The sequence below is a fragment of the Mustela nigripes genome, chromosome 13 (assembly GCF_022355385.1).
Source record: "Mustela nigripes isolate SB6536 chromosome 13, MUSNIG.SB6536, whole genome shotgun sequence".
Lineage (NCBI taxonomy): Eukaryota > Metazoa > Chordata > Mammalia > Carnivora > Mustelidae > Mustela > Mustela nigripes.
The window spans coordinates 53793616-53817903 of NC_081569.1; the positions used below are offsets into that span (position 1 = coordinate 53793616).

General features: G+C 41.4%; 1 protein-coding gene across 3 annotated transcripts in view; it reads left to right on the top strand.

Moving 5' to 3' along the window:
- FMN1 (formin 1) overlaps positions 1 to 23263 on the top strand; it is a 402553-nt gene extending 379290 nt beyond the window's left edge. For all 3 annotated transcript variants that reach the window (XM_059372455.1, XM_059372453.1, XM_059372454.1), the window contains 2 exons: positions 20431 to 20515; positions 22949 to 23263. In XM_059372455.1, the coding sequence (XP_059228438.1) occupies positions 20431 to 20515; positions 22949 to 22993 (130 nt within the window). In that variant the 3' untranslated portion in view covers positions 22994 to 23263. The remainder of the gene's footprint in view (positions 1 to 20430; positions 20516 to 22948) is intronic.
- Positions 23264 to 24288: the final 1025 nt, after the last annotated feature.

Genomic DNA, 24288 nt, shown 5'->3' on the forward strand with positions numbered 1-24288 from the left:
TCTCTGAAGTTAATGACAGCTCATAAAATATTTTTGGAGGCAGTTTGTTTCCAGAAATCTACTTGTTAAGAAACAAGTAGCACATTATGTATATGGCTGTTCATCCAGTTAAACAAACTGATTAATATCTGGGGTCTTCTTGTGATGTGAGGTGTTTTGTTTTGTTTTGTTTTTTCATTGTCCTCTACCTGCTAAGGATTTTAGCTTTTAAACTGTGGGAGTCACATGTTCATTATGCTAAAATAAGCAAATTAACTTGAATTCTTCCATTATAATTACACGAGAAACAACATGATCACTTTATTTGGACACGCATTTAATCATGTTCAATATTATTATTTTTTATTATATACTTTTCCAGGAAATCCCAATAAGACTAAATATCAGGAAGTAACATCACATAATACAAAGACATCCTTAAAAAGGAAATTCAAAACCCAATGAAAACCTAATAGCTTGCAAATTACTAGGAAAAAAAGAAAAAGCTATAGTTTGGGATTCCATCAAAACTAATTACACCTATTTGATTTTTAAATATACTTGAAGGCCAATTAAAATCCAGAAATCATTGGGACAAATTAAGGAGAAATAATGATATTTTCCAAGGTGTAAATTCACTTCCAAATGAAATGGAAGTGTTGAGAACTTCTTTAGGCCACTTGGAATCAATTTGTGGTGGTAGAGAATATTTATTTCTTATTCTGCTTAACATGGTTTTCCACCAATACACATTAGCTTGATGCAAAATTGAAACTGATGAAACTATCACCCTGTTAAGTAATAGTTCCCCCTCATAAAACCCAGAATAATATCTAAACACACAAATGACTGTCTTATAAAAACATCCCATGTTTTTGTTCCTTAGGAGTGAATGATAAGCTGTAGCATTAGGCTGGTGTCAGGATGCAGTTCTGGTTTTGAGTAGAGGAGACATAGTATTCCACTAGGGATATGATTTACGTGCAGATCAAGTATATCAGTAGAAGAGCAGGATACTATATGACGGTATATTAATGTCATTAAATTGTCCTTGGCATTTAAGCAAGCATTAGGCAAAATAGCAACTTGTGTATCCAGGAGCAAGTCCAGGATGCTCCAGTCCCTGGACCTTCGATCTGTGGCCCGCCAGTCCTCATCCTGTCCCAAATACTGGAATTTATCTTTGCCGTGAAGCATACCAGGCCCCTCTTTAACCCCTTCTGATTACAGGCAGTGCTCGGTAGTACAAAAAAGACCTCTAGATAGAGAGTTGGAAACCAGCATTTTTATGTCAATAATTTCCTATGTGATCAGTCTCGGGCCAGTTGCTTATTATGTGGGCGGACACAATTGTCACACTGTTAAAAAAATGTATTGGGATGCTCTCTTCTAGCTAGAAATGTCTGTGATTCTAGAAACTACTTTCTTAGTATTCTGAGGGAAAGTGTGTTTCATTCCTGAGATAATGGCTCTCATTAGGGATTGTATAGGAAGGCATTTCTGGCCAAGGCCTGGCAGTGAGCTGGGGAGAGATTTGGGAGCAGGAAGAATTTTCCTTGCCATCTTGGCTGGTAAATGTCTGTAGTCAACTTGCCTTGTGCCCTGAGTTCTTCCCCTACAATAGTAATATTGGTCTTGGAGACACTGTTTTTTGTTTTTTGTTTTTTTAAGTGTGCACACAAAAATGTTTTCCTCTGCTCATGTGTATCAAGTATTGCATTTAGTGACTTACTAAAGTTCATCAAAATTGTTACTCTCAGAGGCAGCCTTGCCTCATTTTACCTTTTCATGTACTTTTGTATTTGTGCTTCTTAAAATCCAAGCATACAATGAATTTTTGTAGCACATATTTTTCTACCTATTAAATCAACAGATTATCTAAGCATATGCATAATTCCAGGAGGTAAGCTAATTTTTGCTACCTTTATTGACTACTCTTTATTCATTTTCTGCTTTTTTCTTTTTTTTTTCTTGTTTAATTACTCCAGGATATAAGACTCTTTCTTGCGAAATATTTCAGTACTAGGATATCTTAAGACTGTTCCTCACACATGCACACAAGAGACCACAAACCGATAGGACCCACAAAATGAGCTATGAATTTGCAAAAGGTAAAGAACTCTCAGGGGATTCATGACTCCAGGAATAAAATCTTGGCAAATAATTCACTCTGAGCCAAAGCAAACTTTAAAAGTGCCATTTAAAAAACCCGTAATGGGTAAGTAATGAGTGAATAAGGAGTTTGGTGAGTTTTATGAAAAATGCAAATAAGAAATCTCATTACACACATAGCTGTAATTTACACTATGGGGGAATAAATGGTTACTTTCTCATTTTTAGTTCAGCTCAATACCAACAGGGTTTCTGTTCTAAGTGTATTACTTGCCATGATTATGGTTAATTATGCAGTTGCCATACTCTTGACGGCAGATAGTTGAGAGCTGTTGTGGGATTATCCCAAAAGCTGTCCTCACAGCTCCGAACCGTTCAGGTCACTTTAGGACCAGGAGTTGGAAACTTAGAGAGGCCGTCATTTAGCCCACAAAGGAGCCATTGATCGCAGTGTAGATGTTGCAGAAATTCCTCTCTTTATATGATAAATTTTTTCCTGGAAAAAGTTCCACAAACTAAAATTTTTATTTATTGAATTCCACTTTCCTACTGACATGCATACATGGTCATTACAGTAACTTGTAACAAGTTAACGTTCTCTTCCCTGGCCCTCTGTTGGGTGGCCAAAGGGTCTGTATACACTTGCCTGCTAAGAAGCGTCCTATGTTGAAGGACTCCTGCAGTAATTCAAGTAATCACCACCTAGTAAATTGGCAAAACTTTGCATTTTTCTAAGTCACATTTGAAGACAAATATACAAACAGTAAATGTCCCAAAGAGCTGACTTACAAGCAGAATTACCATAACCACAAAAAAATCAAACCTGCTTATTTCCCAAGCAATAAATTTGAAACTACTTTGGCAGAATATTCCATGAATAAGGAGAGGAGATGGTCAACTTAGAAATGGTAGCACGTATAGGAGCATTGATTTGGAAAAACAAAAAACAACAACAAAAAAAAAAACACCTCTTTTGACCCTCTGCCCTCTGGAAACTATCATTCCGTCTCTTTCCTTTCCCTTCTAGCTTCTTAAAAGAGAAGTTTGGGTTTATTCTTACTTCCTTTTTGTTGGCACAGCCTGCCTTCGTCCTGTATCGATAAGGATAAAGCCTCTGCTGCCATAGGAAAGGCCAAAGTAACTGCCGCTTAAATAAGAAAAATTTATTTTCCTTTTGCATAAAAATCTGTGAAAACAGCCGCTCCTCCGTGAGCCCCTCATTTTCTTCTATTCCTCAAGAGAGAACCTTTGCCGAAGTCCAGATGACTTTTCTCTTGTCTCCTCATACCCTCTCCCTAGCTGGTCCCATCTAATCTCGTAGCTTCCCTGACCAGCTCTGCCAACCCCTCGTGCCTTCCTTCCCAGACCCAAGCTCTGAGTTCCAAGTCTTAGATCCAAATCTCCTGCTGCGCACTAAGCATTCCCCCCCCCAGGACACCCAGTCTCCGCCTGCAATTCAGGAAGTCCCCCTTGGAATGTATTCTCTCCCACCTGAGGCTGCTCCTGTCAATTTCCCAACCTTTAGTCTGCATCACTACCCTCCCTCCTAGCAGCCAAAGGCAGTCTGAAAACCTGATTCATCCACAACGTCACACAATCATTTTCCACCCGTTGCTGACCTCTCCGTTTTGCCTCCTCAGTGCATATTCTTCTGGACCTTCTTTTCACAGTGGCTCTGCCCTCCTTCAGGACCTCGGCTCTCACCTGGCTTATTGGAGCACCCTTCTGTTCTCCCTCTCTATGTGTTTTCTGTTTCCTCTCTAACGTCCCTCAATACTGGACCCAGTTCTCTTCCTAAAGCAGAAGTTAGATTACATCTATTTCTTTAAACATATTCTGTGATTTTCTATTACTGACAAAATAAAGGGAAGAGAATTGGCCATGGTTGGCACGTATACTCATTAACTCACTGTCTCCTTACAACAGCCCTGAGAAGAGGGTGTACTCCTACTCCGTACAGAAACGCAGAAGAGAGTGGATCAATTGCCAGTATCACAGTTTCACTAGGAAACAACAGAATGGGGATTAAAATAGAGGTTTTCTTTGGCACTAAAGCTTGAGTTGAGTTCTTTTTAAAAAAAGATTTATTTGAGGGCGCCTGGGTGGCTCAGTGGGTTAAAGCCTCTGCCTTCGGCTCAGGTCATGATCCCAGGGTCCTGGGATTGAGCCCCACATTGTGCTTTTTGCTCGGCAGGAAGCCTGCTTCCCTTCCTCTCTCTCTGCCTGCCTCTCTGCCTACTTGCAATCTCTGTCTGTCAAATTAAAAAAAAAAAAAAAAAAGATTTATTTGAGAGAGAGTGCACCCATATATGGGTGGGGAGGGGCAGCAGGAAAGGGAGAGACTTTCTGCCGAGTACACAGGCTGACATGGGGCTCGATCTCACAACCTTGAGATCGTGACCTCAGCCAAAATGAAGAGCCATATGCTCAGCTGACTGAGCCACCCAGGTACCCGAAGGTTGAACTCTTTCAAGTACTCCATATTCTCTCCCAAATTAGAGCATGGGCCTCCAAACCACTTGCCCTTAATTCACTTTCCAACCTCATTTCCTATAGCCTCATCCTGCATGTCCCTACCCTGACGACTCAGTGTTCCTCACATCTGCACATTCTTGCTTTGTGTTCTCATTGGATAATTTCTTTACACCGGATTGTCCCCCGTTATTCTGCGCTGGTCAAAATGTAGTCATTTGTTAAGGATTACCTCCAAAACCAGCTTCCCTAGAAACTTTCTGAAATGCCCTTAAGTAGAAAAACTGCATCTTCCTCTCATCTCTGAACTATATTCTGTGTTGGTTTTTACTGTATTCAGCCAAGTTTAGGAACTGCTAGACTTGGGTGATCTTGAAGGTATATTCCAACTCTGATATCCTATGATGTTTAGGTAGAAAATGAGCTGAGCATTGACCGAGCAGATGAATTAAGCTTCTTAGAGAGGAAAGGGGTAAGAAGAACATTCTTGGAATCACATGTTGCCTCATTCATGAAGTATTCCCCAGTCTCTGTGACTTATCTTTTCACCACAACTCTGGGGAGTTACCATCCCTTCAATTTTGGCATTAGTGATTTCTTTTTTATTAATTTAGTTACTGATATTTTTCTCCCTCGAATGAATCATGAGCCCCTGAAGACAAGGGCAATGTGTTATACCTCTTTGTTTTCTCTTGTATTTCCTTATACATAGAAGGTGCTCAATTCATATTTATTAAATAAACCATCCCTGTGTTTTCTTTGCCATGTTGAAATTGATTACAGGATTTGCTGTCTGCTATTGATAGATGAGACATCTTACTTCTTTGGATTTGGGTAATAGGATTCCCCAAATATATCCCATATGGGTTGCTTATGCCCAAGTGTCTAAAATCTTAATAGCTTTTGTTAAAGAGGATAGACATGTTCAGAGCAAGAAAGATTAGTCAACAGGGTAAAACAATCACCCTCTCTGTTTTTGACTATATTACTTTCAATTTATCTTTAAAAAAAAAAAAAAAAAAAAAAAGGAACTGAAGATCCTTGGGACTCATGGCTGTGCCAACGCTCCAACCTTTTTGGAGCTCAAATAAGAACTTGAGAGAGCATCTGTCCACACTTTATTTCCTTGGCTTGGCAGACAGCAATGGAAACCCGCAGTAAGTCTCCTTCATTCAGCTAGTATATATCTAAATTGCTTATCTGTGGGACTCCTGACAGCACTTGCCTTGGGCAGAGAATAGATGGAATAGGGTCCTGCCTGGGTAGTATGATTTGAGGGGCGCCAGAAAGGCTACTCTGCTCCACACCATCTTCCTGTTTCCTCATCCATTTTGTTTCAGTCACCCTGTGCAAATAGGCTCTGATCAATTCTAGATTTTGGTGAGACTTGGTAGGTGGTGTAGGTTCCAAAACCAAAAACAGGGGGAGTTGGCGTCTACAAGCACATGCTTGTCTTCATTAATCAGGATTGGAAAGGTCTTCCAGAGACTAGCTGTGCCTTGCAATTAAACCTGCAGATTAATGACAGGGCCGGCTTCAGATTTGCAAGCTGTCTCCCAGATGCCGCTCCCTGAATGAGGAAACACAGTGCTGTTACCTTTCACTCTGCACCTACATTGCAGGGACGGCTTGGGGTGCTTCGTCTACCAAGTGCAGAGTGATTGGCTTTAACTGCTCGTGCATTCCAGGGCAAGTCAAGGGCCCCCCCACCCCAACTTCCACTCCCCTTGGCCTCAGGGGAGAAGCTCTGCAAAGCGGAAGAGGCCTTTGTTCTGCAATTAATCATTTGAAGTCAAAGTATGTTTGGGTACTACAAGCGATAGCCCACAAACACTATGAAGTGGCTGATTGTGTAGTTGGTGAAATTCAGTCTCAAAGAGGACTTCCTTCATTGTAAATAGAAAAATACCTTAGGAATGAGGTAGGGAGAAATTGTCAAACTTAAGAAGTGATGGGCTAATTTATCATAGGATAACTTTCAGAGACTAGATTCTAATGTGTAAGGAGCTCCATCTTTTAAGTCAAAGACCTGTATTACTTTCCTGCTGGTCTGTCTGACCATGGCCACTGGTAAGACTAACCTGGGGAGCCTGAGGGGGAAGGGGTAGTCAAGGTCAAGAGTCAGACTCTGAGAAGAGAAAGAGCATAGAAAAGTGTGTGTCTATCGCAGTATAGAGGCCTGTCGGCCTGCCTAAGATAAATGATGCTGGGGTTACCCAGTATTTCATACTGTCTATTGCTCTCTTCTCGGAGTTTTATTTTCTTACCCTTTGGAAACATTCCACATACACTAGTCAATGGTACTTTCATCGGCTGCTGCCGCGAGGAAGAAATTTCCCTTTACGTTGAGGAGTTAATGAGTTTGGTCTTGGTATTGTTTGTTTTTTACTTCAAGAGTGAAGAGTGGCTTTACTTATTTCATTGACTTTCGTCAGTATTATCCATGTGTGATAGTTATACCAAGAATTCAGCAATACCTAGTGAGGGAGTATTATCCAAGCAGACAGAAATGAGAGAGATTTCCATAGCCCCTAGCTTGTCTCCACGATTACACTTACTTATATAGAGCCAAAGCTGGTCATTAACCCCTTTTCCCCTGGTTGTTGAGAAACAACCTGAGGACAGTACTTTTTAGAGACTTGAGGAATATCAGAATATCAAGGGATCTGCGCAAATCCACGGGGTCTGCTGAACCTGACTGCTGATGTCCAGGCTATCTGACTGGAGGGCTAGCCTGATAGCTGTGTCCTTCTAAAATCACATTAAAAACAAGCCTTGTGGTGTTAAGGCTCTCTATCCTGCAATTATGTCTATCCTGCAGGTAATCACAATGAGGAAAATACCAAGACGTTGCCTTCTCCATCCAAAGCCCCATAAACCCTGTGGTACTGAGCTTTCTTAAGCAACACAGCCACTTCCACACGTCCCCAAAGACCGTGTAGTATTCTTTGTTCCTTGGCCTGATGCTGCTGTGTTCAAGCCTGCAAGGAGATCATGGCTCAGGAGTGAATTGCCAGTTGGTATTTCATCTTTGTAGCTTCTTATACACTTTCCCTGACTTTTTCTCCTAAAGGGAGACCATAAAAATATCATCATTTGCTTACAGAAGAAGCTGTTCCTAATAATGATCAACCCACATTGGGAAGCCAGACTGGCAAGTTAGTTATAAAATTACTTATAAATAACTTATAAAATAAATAAGTGTGATCTTCTGTAAGAAGATCAAAAAAGTAAATGAAGGCATGTGCTTGCCATCTAGTCCCACCGTACTAGATAGCTAACAGAGCTGACTCTTTGAAGGTGGTGGCACTACAGGCAAAAACTCTACTTCTGTACTCCTGAAGTCACTTCCTTGGTCCTTGTCATCTACACAACAAAAGTGAGTGACATATTAACAAGTATGCCCTGGAAATATTACTAGAGTATATATTTTCCACTTGCAGACGTGAATTGGTCACCATCATTTAAGAGAACTTCTAACAAATATCACCAATAGGTATTTAAAACAATGATATTTTGTGGGGTCATTTACTTCTTTGTTTTCATTGTTTAAAAGACTTTCTATTTTTTTTAAAGATTTTATTTATTTATTTGACAGACAGAGATCACAAGTGGGCAGAGAGGCAGACAGAGAGAGAAGGGGAAGCAGGCTCCCCACTGAGCAGAGAGCCTGATGTGGGGCTCAATCCCAGGACCCTGAGATCATGACCTGAGCCGAAGGCAGAGACTTAACCCACTGAGCCACCCAGGTGCCCCAAGATTTTCTATTTTTAACACAGTTTTAGATTTACAGCAAAAGTGAGAGGTACAGAGATTTTTCCATATACCCTTGTCCCTACCCAGACATAGTCTCCCCTATTAGCAATATCACTCATCACAGTGGCACATTTTATTTAACCAAAAATGTTTTTAACTTAAGATAGCTCATTGTAATCAAAAAGGAATCGCAGATACCAAATCATGTAAAAGTTAACCTGTATTTAAGAAAAGTCGTCATTTAAGACTTTATTTTTTAGCACACTTTTATATTCACAGTAAAATGGGAAGTACAGAGATTTCCAGTAATTCCCCTGCATCCACACAGGCACAGCCTCTCCCATTATCAACGTTCCTCACCAGACAGTCCATTTTTACAACTGATGAACCCGTATTAACCCATTATAATCACCCGAAGTCCATTATTTACTATAGGGTTTGCTGTTGGTGTATTTCCTATGGATTCGACGTAATCCTTCATTATCAAATCATACAGAGTATTTTTACTGCCCTAAAAATGTGTGCTCCATCTACTGACCCTCTCCTCCCCCCAAACCCTGGCAACCACTGATCCTTTTACTATTTCCATACTTTTGCTTTTCCAGCACATTTACTCTTTTTTTAAAAATTAATTTATTTATTTATTTGACAGAGATCACAAGTAGGCCGAGACAGGCAGAGAGAGAGGAGGAGGCAGGCTCCCTGCTGAGCAGAGAGCCCAATGCAGGGCTCGATCCCAGAACCCTGGGACCATGACCTGAGCTGAAGGCAGAGGCTTTAACCCACTGAGCCACCAGGCACCCCACATTTACTCATTTTTTTAAAAAGATTTATTTATTTGAGAGAGAGACAGTATGAGGAGGGACTGAGGGAAAGGAAGAGAGACTCTCAAGCATACTCCACACTGAGCATGGAACCCAAGGCAGAGCTGGATCCCACAACACTGAGATCATGACCGGAGCTGAAATCAAGAGTTGGATGTTTAACCGACTGCACCACCCAGGTGCCCCAACACTAAAATTAACCCCATTATTTGGAGTGCAGACCACAACCTGAACCATGATTTGAGATCAGTTATATCGAGATGCCAATTAATTGCTTACATGACTTTTTTCATTTAAAAAAGTGTCTGGGTGGCCCAGTCAGTTGGGTGTCTGCCCTCTGCTCAGGTTATGATCCCAGGACCCTGGAATCAAGCCCCCAGAGTGGGGGGGGGGGTCCCTGCTCAGTGGGAGAGTCTCCCTCTTGCCCCTGCTCATGCTCTCTCTCACTCTCAAATAAATAAAATCTTAAAAAAAAAAAATACATGGCCTAACCCAAAAAACAAACATTCCAGCTAAAAAAAAGGGGGAGGGGGCAGAAGAAGACATGAGTAGACATTTTCCCGAAAAAGACATACAGATGACTAGTAGATACATGAAAGGATGCTCAATGTCATTCATCATCAGGGAAATAAAAATCAAAACTACAACGAGATATCACCTCACACCTGTCAGAATGGCTAAAATAACAACACAGGAAACAGCAACTGTTGGTGAGGAAGAGGAGGAAAGGAAACCTTCTTGCACTATTGGTGGGAATGCAAACTGTTGCACCGACTCTGGAACAGTATGGAGTTTCCTCAAAAAGTTAAAAATAAAACTACCCTATGATCTATCAGTTCACTAGTAGGTATATACCCAAAGGATACAAAAATATTGATTCAAAGGAGTACACGCATCCCAATGTTTATAGCAGCATTACCAACGATAGCCAAATTATGGAAAGAGCCCAAACGCCCAGTGGCTGATGAATGGGTAAAGTGGAATATTACTCAGCCATCAAAAGTAATGAAATCTTGCCATTTGCAACAGTGTGGATGGAGCTAGAGAGTATTATGCTAAGCAAAATAAGGCTGCCAGAGAAAGACAAACACTGCATGATTTCACTTATATGTGGAATTTAAGAAACAAAACAAATGAACATGGGAAAAAAAAAGAGGCTAAGCAAGAAATAGACTCTTAACTATAGTGAACAAACTGCTGGTTACCAGAGAGGAGGTGAGTGGGGGGATGGGGGAAAGAGGTGATGGGGATTAAGGAGGGCAGTTGTGATGAGCACTGGGTGTTGTATGGAAGTGATGAATCATTAAATTCTACACCTGAAACTATAAAGCAAAAGGATAAAATCATCTTTCAAGTAATATATATATGTATCTCTTAGCCTCATACTTGTTATTCAAAAGTAAATAGGTTGACAGTCTTATTACAATTCAGACAGCTATTTGGAATGGGAAAGAGCAGATGATTTAAAAAAAAAACCCCACAAACAATAAAACATTAATTAGAGTCACAGAATTAAACTGGGAGGAGCATTAGGCAGTGTGTAATTCAATGGATCCATTTCATTTTCCCTCTTGGTTTTAAAAGCAAAGAAAGCAAATAAAAATTGGAGAGTAGAACAGAATCGAAATCAGGAAGATCAAGCAAAATTCCAAGCAAGGCCATTAAAAAAACGAACCATAATGTAATGTGAGCCAACTCCTACCTTTACAAGGGAGAAGTCAGTGGGTAGTCCAGTGGGCTCTTATTTTTCCCCCCATTTCAGCTCATCTAGATCTTTCCCCACAGTTCTTGTCTGTGAGTATTTGTCAGATACCGTTGATCTCGCCGCCTTAGAACATACCTGGAAAGTAACAAACAGAGATGAGTGGTAGAGCTGGCCATGTTTTGATTTAAAGATTTGATATTTTATTAGTGCCCCAAAGCTGGAATCTAGTGGATCTGGCTATCCTAAGAACTGGCCTCTCAGTCTGTTGTCCTCTTAATCTGTTGCCCAGGTCCGAGATGTCCCTGGACCATTCTTTAGGAAGAAGACTTATTCTCCTGGAAAGGAGGGTTGTTTATTTTTTTTCTCTTTCCCCCTAGAGGTTTTGATGGGTTTCACTGAAGTCCATACACTGGGGTTTTCTAATTCTTTTTTCTTTCGATTGAGTTCTTTTTGTCCAATGGAAAACATACATGAGACCCCAATATACAAAATAGAAAAAATGAAGCTTTTCCAGCTAAGGCGGGGTTTGTAGATGCTGGGATCTGGAGGATCACCTATTTCTCCCTCCTCTCCCTGAGGTGTCTTTGCTGAATGTTAAGGCTCTTAAGAAAACAGTTGGAAAACACAGCTCTACAGTATTGGTCTTCCCATAGTGACAATGAATATAAAAGAGCCCACCTCCTGGGTCTCTGTCTGAGCTCTTGACTGGCTGGTGCACTCAATTCCTCTCATCATGAATGAAAGCACTTCTGTTATTATTAATAGCATCATGATTTCAATATTTTCTGCCCTGTGTACTATGAACCTATGAAATGCTGGATGTCAAAAGAATAAAGGAGTTGTCCTCCCTCAGTCTCATCAATGGCTGCGTCCAGACTTGGTTTGATTTAGCAGTGGGCGTATAAACCAGCCTGTAGAAAGCGTAACGTATGCCCAGTATAAACTCTCCCAGAAAATGAGTTTGCGATAGTGGGGAACAAGCCTATGAATGGAAAGGCATGTCACTCTTTGTATTTCACTTAGCTGCCTTGTGACCCCAGGTCTCTGATGGGTGGGGAAAAAAAGTATCATTTTGTAGATTATCCATCTCTTTTCAATGATAGAAGGGAATGATGTTCTGTGCCACTTCTACATTCTAAGCAGAAGCAGACTTCCTTCCCCAGATAGTTCTAATGTGAAACCAAGGTTGCAGATAGCATCTATAGAGTAAGGACTAAGCGGGAACTTCAGAAGACATGAATCCCAGCACTTTCATCTTTCCTCAGTCGTTTTGGCAGCACTTGAAATTTACCAGGACCCTCAATAACACATTAGGGATTCATTATAATGAGAAAGAAGAAAAGCTAGGGGGTTCAGTAGTCAGTTTTATCAAGGCATTTATGAATTGAACATAGTTATTTTCTTTTTCTACCTTCTGTGTCTGATTTTTCTCCCTATACTTCAATTTTTTTTTTCTTTTTTAAGGCAGTACCATGGAACTTTGAAATCAAGTCTAGATATTTGTCTGTGAGTAATCATGAGCAGCTATGTGTGATTTTCTAGAGTAAATATTTAGGCCAGAAACAAAAATAGAACCAACACCTGGGCCAGAACCAAAAGCAAGTCCATATGCAATGGAGCCAAGGGGGAGATGGAGCATGCCGGTGGCTGGCAACTGTCTAACTAGTTCTCTCTAACTCAGCAGAAAAGCTCTTACCTCCTAAGAGAGAGAAGCCAATTTCAGGCTCAGAGAAAGTTGTATCAACCTCTCTGAACCTCAGTCTTCTTCTGGGCGATGTCATGTGGATACTTTTAGGAATCCTGGAATGTATACATAAGTTGACATGTATAAATATTTAGCACATTTGGGTGGCCTTGAACACCGTTTCTTTTTGCTTATTCAGGACTCAATCAGCTCATCAGTAACTAAAACAAGATTTTCAATGTTTTAACCACCACCACAGGATAAATGTAAAAGCTAATTATTCTACAACTAGGGGTATTTACTATTTAGACTTGTTCAAGGTGGAGGAGAGGGACTACCACGATGCCAATCATTTGTCATGTAGATATTTGCTAACAACTGACTTGTGCGAGGCAGAGCGCTTGATGAAGGAAGAGGGTGGAGACCCAGATAGGCACAAAGCATGACCATTGTCCTCAAGTAGCTCCCCGGGTTTGAGGGAAATCAGACACCTATACAGTCCTAAGATGAAAAGTCCTTAAGTGCTTGAAGAGAGAGCAAAGTGCTCTTTCACTTGAGAAAAGAGCAATTACTTCTGCCTAAGAGAGATGAAGGAAGCTTTCATGACTTTGGCACTTAAGCTGAGAGCACAAGAATGGGAAGAATTTGAACTCATGGAAATGAGTAAGAAAGTCATCAGGGGACCAGTAAGAGCAACATGCCAAGGGGAGTAAAGCTCGCTGTGAGGAGCAGTGAGTAGTTCGCCTGGGAGTGGGAGCACATGAGAGAGGGGAAGGAAAGGGTATTTGATAAGTGATTGTATACAGTACGTGGTGGGAAGCACGCGTGCTATTCTCACTTTTAACAGAGCTGAGGCTCAGAGGGTGAAGTGATTGTCCAAAGACCATGTAAAACCAGATCTGCATCTGAAAACATTAAGATAGACAAGCAAACTGAAGTTTAGAACAGGGCGACTTTGATTGCCAGAGTAGAGAATTTGAATTCTCTACGGTAGTTCAGGGTTTAGCAAACTATGGCCCGTGGGCCAAATTCGGCGCACTACCAGTATTTGTCAGTAAGGTTTGTGAGGACACAGCATTGCACGGCTGTTCATTCGTGTCTATTTTTTGTGGTTCCTTCCACACCACATCAGCAGAGTTGAGGAGGCACAGAGCTCATACAGCCCAAAAGGGGAGAGGGAATGGGGAGATGGGCAAAATGAGTGACAGGGAGGAAGGGATACAGGCGTCCAGTTAGGAAGTAAATAGGTCCCAGGAATAAAAGGCACAGCATAAGGAATACAGTCAATGCTTCATGATAGCGTCCTACGATGGCAGATGGAAGCTGTACTTGCAAGGGGTAGGGGAACGGTATAATTTATAGAGATGTGAAAACACTATGCTGTACACCTGAAATTCATGTAGTGTAATAAAGATAATAAATAATGTAATAATAATAATAATAATACTTAGGGAAAAACTATAGAAAATCAGTATTAATTCCCACTCACAATCTTCTAGCTATTGTAAAAGGATCTTAACTGGTCTGCATTATTTTCCGTTTTATAGATCAACCTTAAAACTGGATGGCCTCTACTTTTAAGACAGGATACCCTTAAAACCAACAACTTGATGATATTTATAGATCTTAAATATAGAACCTGGATAGCCCAAATGATCTATATTGGAATTGTCTGGGATACAGCTGCAAATCAGATAGTAAAGAAAAATAAAGTAACTTGTCCTACCAAAAACAAAAACAAAAAACAAAAACAGAACAAATCAAAAAACACTTAAAATATTTACTCTGGCCCATGGCAGAAAACCTTTGCTAACCCCAGCTCTAGTTGATTGAGAATCACTGAAAGTTTTCTAAAAGGGAAGTGGCATTCTCAGGGTCACACATTACTGATTGAGACCATGCTTATCAGCAGGATGGAGGGAAGGAACTAGATCCATTAGAAGACGATTTTGGTGGTCTGGGCAGTCATCCGTTCACTCCCAGATTGTCCCACTAGCCTTCCAGCAAGCCTCTTAGCCAAAATGTGGGCGCTTCGAGAGTTCAGGCAGGCAACAACAATGAGGGACTTGCCCTGCATGTGAGAAAGACATCTGTGCGGACAAGCTGATCGATGGCCCCGCCTGACCCCCAAGACCACCAGACGCCAAGGGGTGTCAGGAAGTACCAGAAACAGAGGCTGCCATGCAGAAATGTCACTCGATGTTGCCGTCCCTTACAATCGTGTGAGAGAGGTCAGAACGCTAACTTTTTATGTGAAGCCACTGTGCGTGCAAATGTCAGCCGCGGAATTCCAGTGTTGGCCTCCGGCATCTAAGTCTATTAAAGTCCTCTGAAGCCAATCACAGGGCAGACCCCCACTTTGCAGTCTCTGCACACATAACTTCCAAGACACTGACCCAGCATCCCTTTCATGGGCTCCCCAGCAGCAGCTCCCGTGGCTTCTTCAGTAGGAATAGCACACTGTGCCCACAGGGTTTGGAGACTGTCTGACTGACAGACAGACAGACTGACTCACCCGGTCAGAGCAGTTTTGAAGTCAGACCTCTACACTCTGTCGTACCCATGGTGCGTAACATGGCCACACTGTTGGAACACTGAAGTGCTTATTTCCTATCTGAGGTATGATACAAAAGCAGCTGGCAAACCCCTTGCCCTCTGAAAGTGATGTGGGCTGGAACGCCCAGGACCTAGAGCAAACCTAGTGAGAAGCTGCTGGTCGGGATCTTGCAGGATCAGCCTTAAGCAGCGACCATGTGCTTTTCAGGTGCGATGAAGGGACTTTCTGTTTCAGTGGGCCATAAGGGACTTAAGTATTTTACCCCCGACCTGCTTGCTGCCGGAGAATTTACAGTTCAGAGATTACTCACTCAGTCATGCTCTTACTCTGTATTTATTGGTCACTTACTATATACCAGGCACCATGCCAAATGCTGAGGAAAGACAGGCAGTGACGTCCAACTGGAACTTTAGGGAAGCTCCATTGCAGTGTAAAAGGGTGGGGGGGGGGTGGTGCATGAAAACGTTCACGACACAGTGAGGTGAGGGATCCCTAGAGGGGAGGTATCAACCCTCTCCAAACAAATATTACAAATATTACTTTTTTGATGTAAAAATGTGCCCTGGGGAAAAAAGGTTGAAAAATATTCTCCTTTGTTAATGAAATGACTTTAAGTGTCCAAGAAAGTCTTAGGCAGGACCAACTACATAATTTGCGGAGCCCCTTGTTGAAAAACTCAGAATTTCAAACCAGTGCTGGTAGAGCATTGAGCCAGGTGGTCCCATGTCACTGAACGGGACACAATGCCTACCTAGTCTCACGGGCTCAGCATTCTCAAGAAAACCAAGGGAGTGGAATTTGGGGGAAGTAAAGGATTTTTTTTTCCAGTTTGGTTCTGTAGGCTTCCATTCATTTATGACACTTATTTGCATACCAGGTACCATATCAAGGGTTAGGGTCACTGCAGTAAAATATAGCTACCCTCCCTACCCTCGGGTACCTCCAGCCTTGCTGAGAACTTTACCTGTGATGATTTTCATGATCTGGTCCAATTATGTCTTGGCATATTAAGTAATCTCAGAAAAATATTAAGCATTCCAATGAGCCTAACTTCATCTTTTTAAATATATAGTATATTGAAAATACAATTCTTCTGTACTCTGGACTCTGAAAATACAATTTTTGAATGTATTTTTCTATAAGGAACAAATATTTTGGTTATCAGAAAAAGAAAGTAAATATGAAAAAATATGCTTACTCAGAAGTTGTATAATATTTGAAATTTTATTTTTATTTATTGTGTTACCTTAGGAAGTTTAAAAAAGAGAAATGTGGGGGAACACATGCAGCCTTTATCTTGAAGTTTTAATACAAGCACACCTTGTTTTATTGTGCTGTACTTCACTGTCCCTCACACACACTGTGTTTTCACAAAGCAAGGGTTCATGACAACCTGCACCAGGATAGCAAGTCTGTGGGCGCCATTTTCCGAACAACATTTGCTCACTTCACGTCTCTGGTGTCACAATTTTGGTAATTCTCACGTTTCAAACTTTTTCATTTCTATTCTTTTTGTTATGGTGGTCTGTAATCAGTGCTCTTTGGTGTTACTATTGTAACTGTTCTGGATGCCATAGGCCACGCCCATATTAGATGGTGAACTTAATAAATGTTGTGTGTGCCCTGACTACTCCACCAAACAGCCATTCCCCATCTCCCTCTCTCGCCTCAGGCCTCCCTACTCCCTAAGACACAACAACATTGAAATTAGGCTAATTAATAACCCCACAATGACATCTGTGTTCACGTGGCACAATGGCACAAGTGTTCACGTGAAAGGAAGAGTCACATAGGCATCTCTCACTTTAAATCAAAAGCTTGAAATGATTAAGCTTAGCCGAAGAAGGCATATCAAAAGCCAAGGTAGGCCAAAAGCTAGGCCTCTTACACCAAAGAGCCAAGCTGTGAATGCAAAGGAAAAGTCCTTGAAGGAAATTAAAAGTGCTCCCCCAGTGAACATGTGATTATTAAGAAAGGGAAATAGCCTTATTGCTGATACGGAGAAAGTCTGAGTGGTGTGGACAGAAGATCAAACCAGTCACAACATTCCCTACATCAAAACCTAATCCAGGGCAAGACCCTAAATCTCTTCAATTCTATGAGGGCTAAAAGAGGTTGTTCATGAGGTTGCAGGTAAGAGACCATCTCCCTAACATGAAAGTACAAGGCGAAGCAGTAAGTGCTAATGTGGAAGGTAGAGAAAATTACCCAGGAGAGCCGGCTAAGAGCATTACTACAGATGGCTACATAAAACAAGAAATTTTCAGTGTAGAGAAAGCAGTCTTCTGTTGGAAAAATATGCCATCTAGGACTCTCATAGCTTAAGAGGGGAAGTCAATGTCTTGCTTCAACGCTTTTTCAAAAGAGAAATGGACTCTCTTATTGGGGGCCAATGCCGCTAGGGACCTTAAGTTAAAGCCAGTGTTCACCTAACATTCTGAAAACCCAAGAACCTTTAAGAATTATACTATATCTACTCTACCCATAGTCCATAAATGGAACAACAAAGCTTGGATGGTGGCACATATGTTTATAGCATGGTTTACTGAAGATTTTATGCCTGCTGTTGAGATCTACTGTTCAGAAAGAAGATTCCTTTCAAAATATGACTGCTCATTGATAATGCAGCTGGTCACCCAAGAACTCTGTTGGAGAGGTACAACAAGAAGAATGTTGTTTTCATGCCTGTGAACACAGTATCTGTTCTGGAGCCCATGGATCAAAGAGCAATTTTGATTTTCAAGTCTTGTCATTTAAAAAATACATTCCATGAGACTATAGCTGCCACAGTTAGTGGTTCCTCTGTGGATCTGGGCGAAATGAGTTGAAAATCTTCTGAAAAGGATTCACCATTCTAGATGCCATGAAGAACATTAGGGACTCGTGATAAAAGGGCAGAATACGAACATTAACAGGAGTTTGGAGGAAGTGGATTCCAGTCCTCATGAATGACTTTGAGAGTCCAAGAATTCAGTGGAGGGAACAAGTGCAGATGTGTTAGAAAGAGCAAGAGATTAAGAATTAGAAATGGAGCCTGGAGATATGACCAATATGACCGAATTGCTGCAATTTTATGATAAAGTTTTAATGGATGAGGAGTTGCTTCTTATTAATGAACAAAGGAAGTATTTTCTGAGATGGAAACAACTTTTGAGGAAAATTATGTGAAACTGATGAAATGACAACTAAGGATTTAGAAAATTACATAACCTTATTTGGTAAAACAGCAGCAGGATTTGGGAGGATTGACTCCTTTTTTTTTTAATTAAAGATTTTATTTACTTATTTGACAGAGAGAGAGGGATCACAAGTAGGCAGAGAGGCAGGCAGAGAGAAAGGAAGGGAAGCAGGCTCCCTTCCTGCTCAGAAGGGAAGCTCTGCTCTGCTGAGCAGAGAGCCTGATGTGGGACTCAATCCCAGGACCCTGGGATCATGACCTGAGCTGAAGGCAGAGGCTTTAACCCACTGAGCTACTCCGGTGCCCCTGGAGGATTGACTCTTAATTTTGGAAGAAATTCTACTGTGGATAAAATGCTACCAAACAGCATCTCGTACTGTAGAGAAACCATTCACAAAAGGAAGAGTCAACTGATGAGCCCAACTTTATGGCTGTCTTATTGTAAGAAATTGCCATAGCGACCTTAACCCTGGTCAGTCAGTAGCCATGAACATCTATATACTATGAAGTGTGCCCTTTAAAGTGTGCAATTCAGGGGCGCCTGGGTGGCTCAGTGGTTTAAGCCTCTGCCTTCAGCTCAGGTCATGATCTCAGGGTCCTGGGATCCAGCCCCACATCGGGCTCTCTGCTCAGCAGGGAGCCTGCTTCCTCCTCTCTCTCTGCCTGCCTCTCCGCCTACTTGTGATCTCTCTCTGTCTATCAAATAAATAAATAAAAATCTTAAAAAAAAAATAAGCTCTTTAAAGTGTGCAATTCAATGGTCTCACCAGGATGTGCCACCATCACCGCTACCCAATTCTAGGAGAAACCCCTCTACCCATTAGCAGTCATTCCCCCCCCCTCACCCCAGCCCCTATTCAATCTCTGTAGATTTGCCTATTCTGGACAGTTCTTAGCAACACAATCTTATGTAGATTTTCGAAGTTCTTCCATGCTGTAGCGTGTATCAGCTCTTTGTTCTTTTTCACAGCCCAGTAATATTCCACTGTGCAGATAGACCACATTTAGTTTATCCATTGCCATTGTTCCTTCTCTTGGCAGTTATGAATAATGTTGCTATAAACCTCTATGAAAACTTTGGTATGACTGTGTATTTTCATTTTCTTGGATATGCCTATATATTTATAGAGCTAGCCATGAAATTGCTGGGTCATATGATAGCTGTGCTTAATGTTTTGAGACACTGCTAAAGTGACTATACCATTTTATATAATCCCCTCAGAAAGGTATGAGGGTTCCAGTTTCACCCACATCTGTACCTACAACACTTGTACCATCTTTCTTTTTAGTTCCAGCCATGCTATGTAGTGTCATCTTGCAGCTTAGATGAGTATTGCCCTCATGACTGATGAGGTTGGGCATTTTTTAAAAAATATTTTTTATTTATTTGACAGAGAGAGAGATCACAAGTAGGCGGAGAGGCAGGCAGAGGGGAAGGGGGAAGCAAGCTCCCTGTCAAGCAGAGAGCCCGAAGTGGGACTCGATCCCAGGACCCTAAGATCATGACCTGAGCCGAAGGCAGAGGTTTAACCTACTTAGCCAGCCAGGTGCCCCGAGGTTGGGCATGTTTAATCGGCTTATTAGCCTTCTGTATGTCATCTTTGGCCCATTTTTTCATTGGGCAGTTTGTCTTTTGATTTGAGTTATGAGAGTTCTTCCCATGTTCTGAATACATGTCCCATATCGGACATATGATTTACAAAGATTGTCTCCCATCTTGTGGGATGTCTTTTTGCTCTATTGATATGAATCAACGTATTTTAATATTTGTAGGTTTCATATGCTTCCTCAAAGCTTCCATTTTCAAAATTGTCTCTGTATTATCTGCTGAGTGGATCACAAGCCAGAGAGCCTTAAGTGTTCACTGAGACTAAAGCAAGGGCACGTAGCATTCCATAGATAGGAAGAAGCTCCTGCATTGGTCACCTGAGGTCATCTAGGGGAGTCCCTCAGTCAGCAAAGGAAATTCAGTTTTGATAACCTAGAAAATATGCCTTCACACCTGATTAGAGTTCAAATTTGATCACTTAAAGGCACTAAGAACCCATACATTGTATTTCCCCACTGCCAGTTGGTTAATTCAAAAGCACTTGGATACTGTTTAACCTGTCCTCTCTCTCTCTGCTGCTCCTCTCCCCTCCCCACTCCCTGTTTCAATTTCAGATTGAAAATGGCTCAGGAATCAGTCAGCAAGCTGACATCAGAGAAGAAAGTGGAGACAAAGAAAATCAATCCCACGGCTAGTCTGGTGAGACGCATGTTTCAACATAACCAAAAGATTTTTCATCATAACTGAGGTGCATCTGGGAGTGTGTCTGAATTTAAAGGATAAAACTCAGAGGAATGAGTAGTATCCAGATTCTCAGTTCCCATCCCAGAGTAGCCTAGGTAAGAAGGGAGTGAGGAACAAAACCCGACTTCCTGGACCTCCGCGTTCTCCCAGCAAACCCAACACAGATCGTTTCCTGATCAGGCAAATTTAGTCACTTGCCATGTCACACCCTTCCACACCCCAGGCCGGCATCTGCTTATCTCAGAGCACCTTTCTCCCTAACTGGTTGAACATTTAAGAAAGGGGTAGAGATTATGCTCTTTAGATAATTGGGAAAACCCAGATGCAGAAAGATACAGCTTACCTAGGATCACTTCACAAAGGAGTAACAGAAACCAAGCCCAGGCTCTTGGTCCCCTGATGTCTCTCCAGGAGCTGGAAACTTAGAGACTAGTTGGCCTTTGCACCTGAAAGGGGAAGTTGTCCTCCACCTTCCCATTGGGAAGGTTCACAGTGAAGCTCTACCTATACGTTAGAGACAATAGCAGAGGTAAATGGTTAGGAACCCAAGATGTTGGGGTTCAGATCCCAGCTTAGCCACTTAGTAGTTGTAAAACCTTCGTAAAATTACTGTGCCTCTTTTGGGAAATGAGAGAAATAATACCACCTTTACTTGAGGATTATTTTGAGGAAACAGAGAGAAATAGAAAGCGGCGTATAATAAGAACTTAAAAATGTTGGCTGTTTCTGGTTATTACAAATTTTGGCAGAATTAGTCGGCCCTGCCCTGGAGAACAGCAGTGAGTGATAAGGGGGCCATCGCTCTCCTCAGCTGATTTTCAGACCATACCTCCCCTGTGCCCTGCTGTCCCCCAGCTACTTATTCTTATCCTTTTGAGTTTTGAGGACCATTTGCCAGCTACTTTAAACCTTCTGACCATCTAAATGAAGTTGAAGTAGTGAAGTGAGATTTTTTTTTTTTTCTGTTGATTGGCTGGGGTGTCTCTCACTCACAACAGCCCCATCAGCAAATGAATGTTGAGTGAGGTGTGGAGAAGTCGGGGTCCTACAGCTGGAGTGGGGAAGGCTGCAGTTAGCATGCACAGCTCCTGAATGGACCCATCCTCTGTGCCCTTTTGGTGGTGAGTCCAGTACATTCACTTGTATGATTTTCAGTGGCAATGGCTTCCACCCTGAGTTTTGTCTTCCTCGTTGGTCAGCCTACACTCCTTTCCCCCAGTCCCCTTTCTTGGGCCTCTATCCTAACTTTTGCAGCCAAATCTTATTTCCAGGGGCACAGAATGAATTCAGCCCTGGAGACAAAGAGGAAACAGTGGGTTTACTGTGACTTTTTTTTTTTTTTTTTTTAAATAGGTGACTTCCACTGTGACCAAGCTCTCAGTTGCAATCCTCAACTTGTTAGGGTGGTTTCTTTTGTTGTTGTTTATTTGGGAATTTGGGAAGCGCTCAGAAACTGATCCTGATTCAAGCTCACAAGTCAGAGATGGGATCCAGACTCAGGATGGGTGTTCAGAAAACATCGACTTGATGATTATATGTAGGCCACCCTAGTAGCTCAGTATCACATCTCATAGATGACAAGCAGCTGAGGATCTATTTACAAAGATCTCTGTGCAAAGGAATATACCTCTTCCATTTCTTTTTTTAGTCTTTTATGTGCCGTCCCAAAGAGCAGATACACCCATTCTCATTATGCTAAATATTTTATTCCTCTAAAGTCCTAGAAACGGTGAGAATCCTCATTTCTGTTTTGTATTCTTATCTGTATATATATCTCGCCAACAGACCTTCATGACCTTCATCTTTAGAAGGTTGTCACTGGGCAGGAAGCTCAGAGAGAGCAGAGCAGAACATCCATGGCAAAATGGAAGTTTTCTCCATCCTGCATGGATTACGTCTGCTCCGCTTCCATTTTGCATTGCCTTTGTTCAGTCCCACCATCTTGACCATATGCAGATGTATTCAATTGGGGAAACAGTGATTTTTTTTTTCCTATTTAGATTCCCCAGAAACTATTCCTTAAGCATTCCCTAATTCCATTAGTAGACTGAGCATGGGGGCAGAAGGAATCTTTGAGTAACACTGCAAAGTTAGGATCTTTGTCACAGACCAGCCACTCATGGTAAAGGTCCGTCTTTTAGATGGGTGTCATTGTTTGATTGATGAGCTGGTTATTTGCTGTTTGCTTTTAGCAAGTAAGAGGAATAGATTGGGAGGAGCAGGTAACAGGATTTCAGAAAAGAAGGATAAAATGACTCATTTCTAGAGCCTTGAGTCCAACTCTACCCATCATTCTAGACCAAAACTTTGAGAAATTTTTCAAAGTTTGAGAAAAATGAAAATTTAGAACAAAGAATGATAATAAACTATTTTCTCCTTAAACAACAGAAAGAAAGACTGCGTCAGAAGGAAGCCAGTGTGACCACTAACTAATACAGAGCCACGTGAGAATGACGGCAGCAAGCAAGCATTTTCTTGTATCATCCTTTGCAACACTAGTGCTGCAGAAAGTTCTTAAAGCAAGATATGTCACCAAACATTTGTTTTGCTCATCTCTTTCTGAGGTCATTGCAGTGAGCACCCTGTGCCTTCTTAAGGGAGTCCTTTGTTAAGCCACAGGAACAATGAGAAACTGTTTAAGGGAACACTGCAGGTGTATTTGATCATTGTTTCTTGTAGAGGTCCAAAGTGATGCCATTACAAAACCAGAAAAAATACCAATATTTTCCAAATGTTTTTAAAATTGTATATATAATATACAATTGTATATATAAAATTGTAAAATTATATATATCAAGCTTTCTAATCCAAGCTTGATATATATAAACTTGTGACAGGAGAAAGATCTTTTGTGACAATTGCCTTGAGGGGATTCAAGCCTTGATCCTTCCACACTGCTGGTGTGACTATCGATCTTAACTTTGATCCTGTTGCGGCAAGATCCTACAACTTCTTTCTCACCAAAACTGTTGAACCCTACCAAAACTATTTTTTAAGACATCCAAGACTATGTATTTTCCAGATGAGAGAAATGGTTATTTTGTTGTTGTTTTTTTTCATATAATGAAAAAGACAGAAAATGGAATTACACATGGGTAGAAAGGGAGTTAAATAGCCATAAACTTCATCCTAGAGAAGAAATTACTGTACAGGGAGTTAACATCAGCTGTTAAGCAAGACCCATTCTTTTGTTTTTATGTGTTTTGTGTTTTTATTGTGGTTTCCCTTGCCCAGCAGAAATTCTGTACCCTTATTCCTGGAATAAACAGTGATACCCAAGCCAGCACAGGCTTGGAGGTCAAAGTACCTGCTTGGGCAAGTGATCCAGTCATAGCCCATTTTGTACTTCAGGATGTTTGTGAATAGGTAAGTCCATGTTGACTTTTATCAAAGCTCTGCATCTTGTTCTGGGATTGTGTGATCTGTACCACTCCCACCAACCTCAGGAGGCAGTTTCCAGACAGAAGAGCAAATGCTACTAGCAGCTTTTCATCATGACCTTGACTGACAGGGATGTGACCAAGGATGAAGCAGGAGTCTTTGATGTTGAAAAAATTAAGAGCATAAAAATGGTTCCTTATATCAAAATGAAAATGTGATTATATTAATATTAAGCTTTGAGTGGAATATCACAGACAGACAGCTTTTTCTGACCCTGAAGCCCGTATGATTGCTGCCCCTTGAATCACGAGCGAAACCACCTTAGACTTCCCCCTTGACATTTTTTT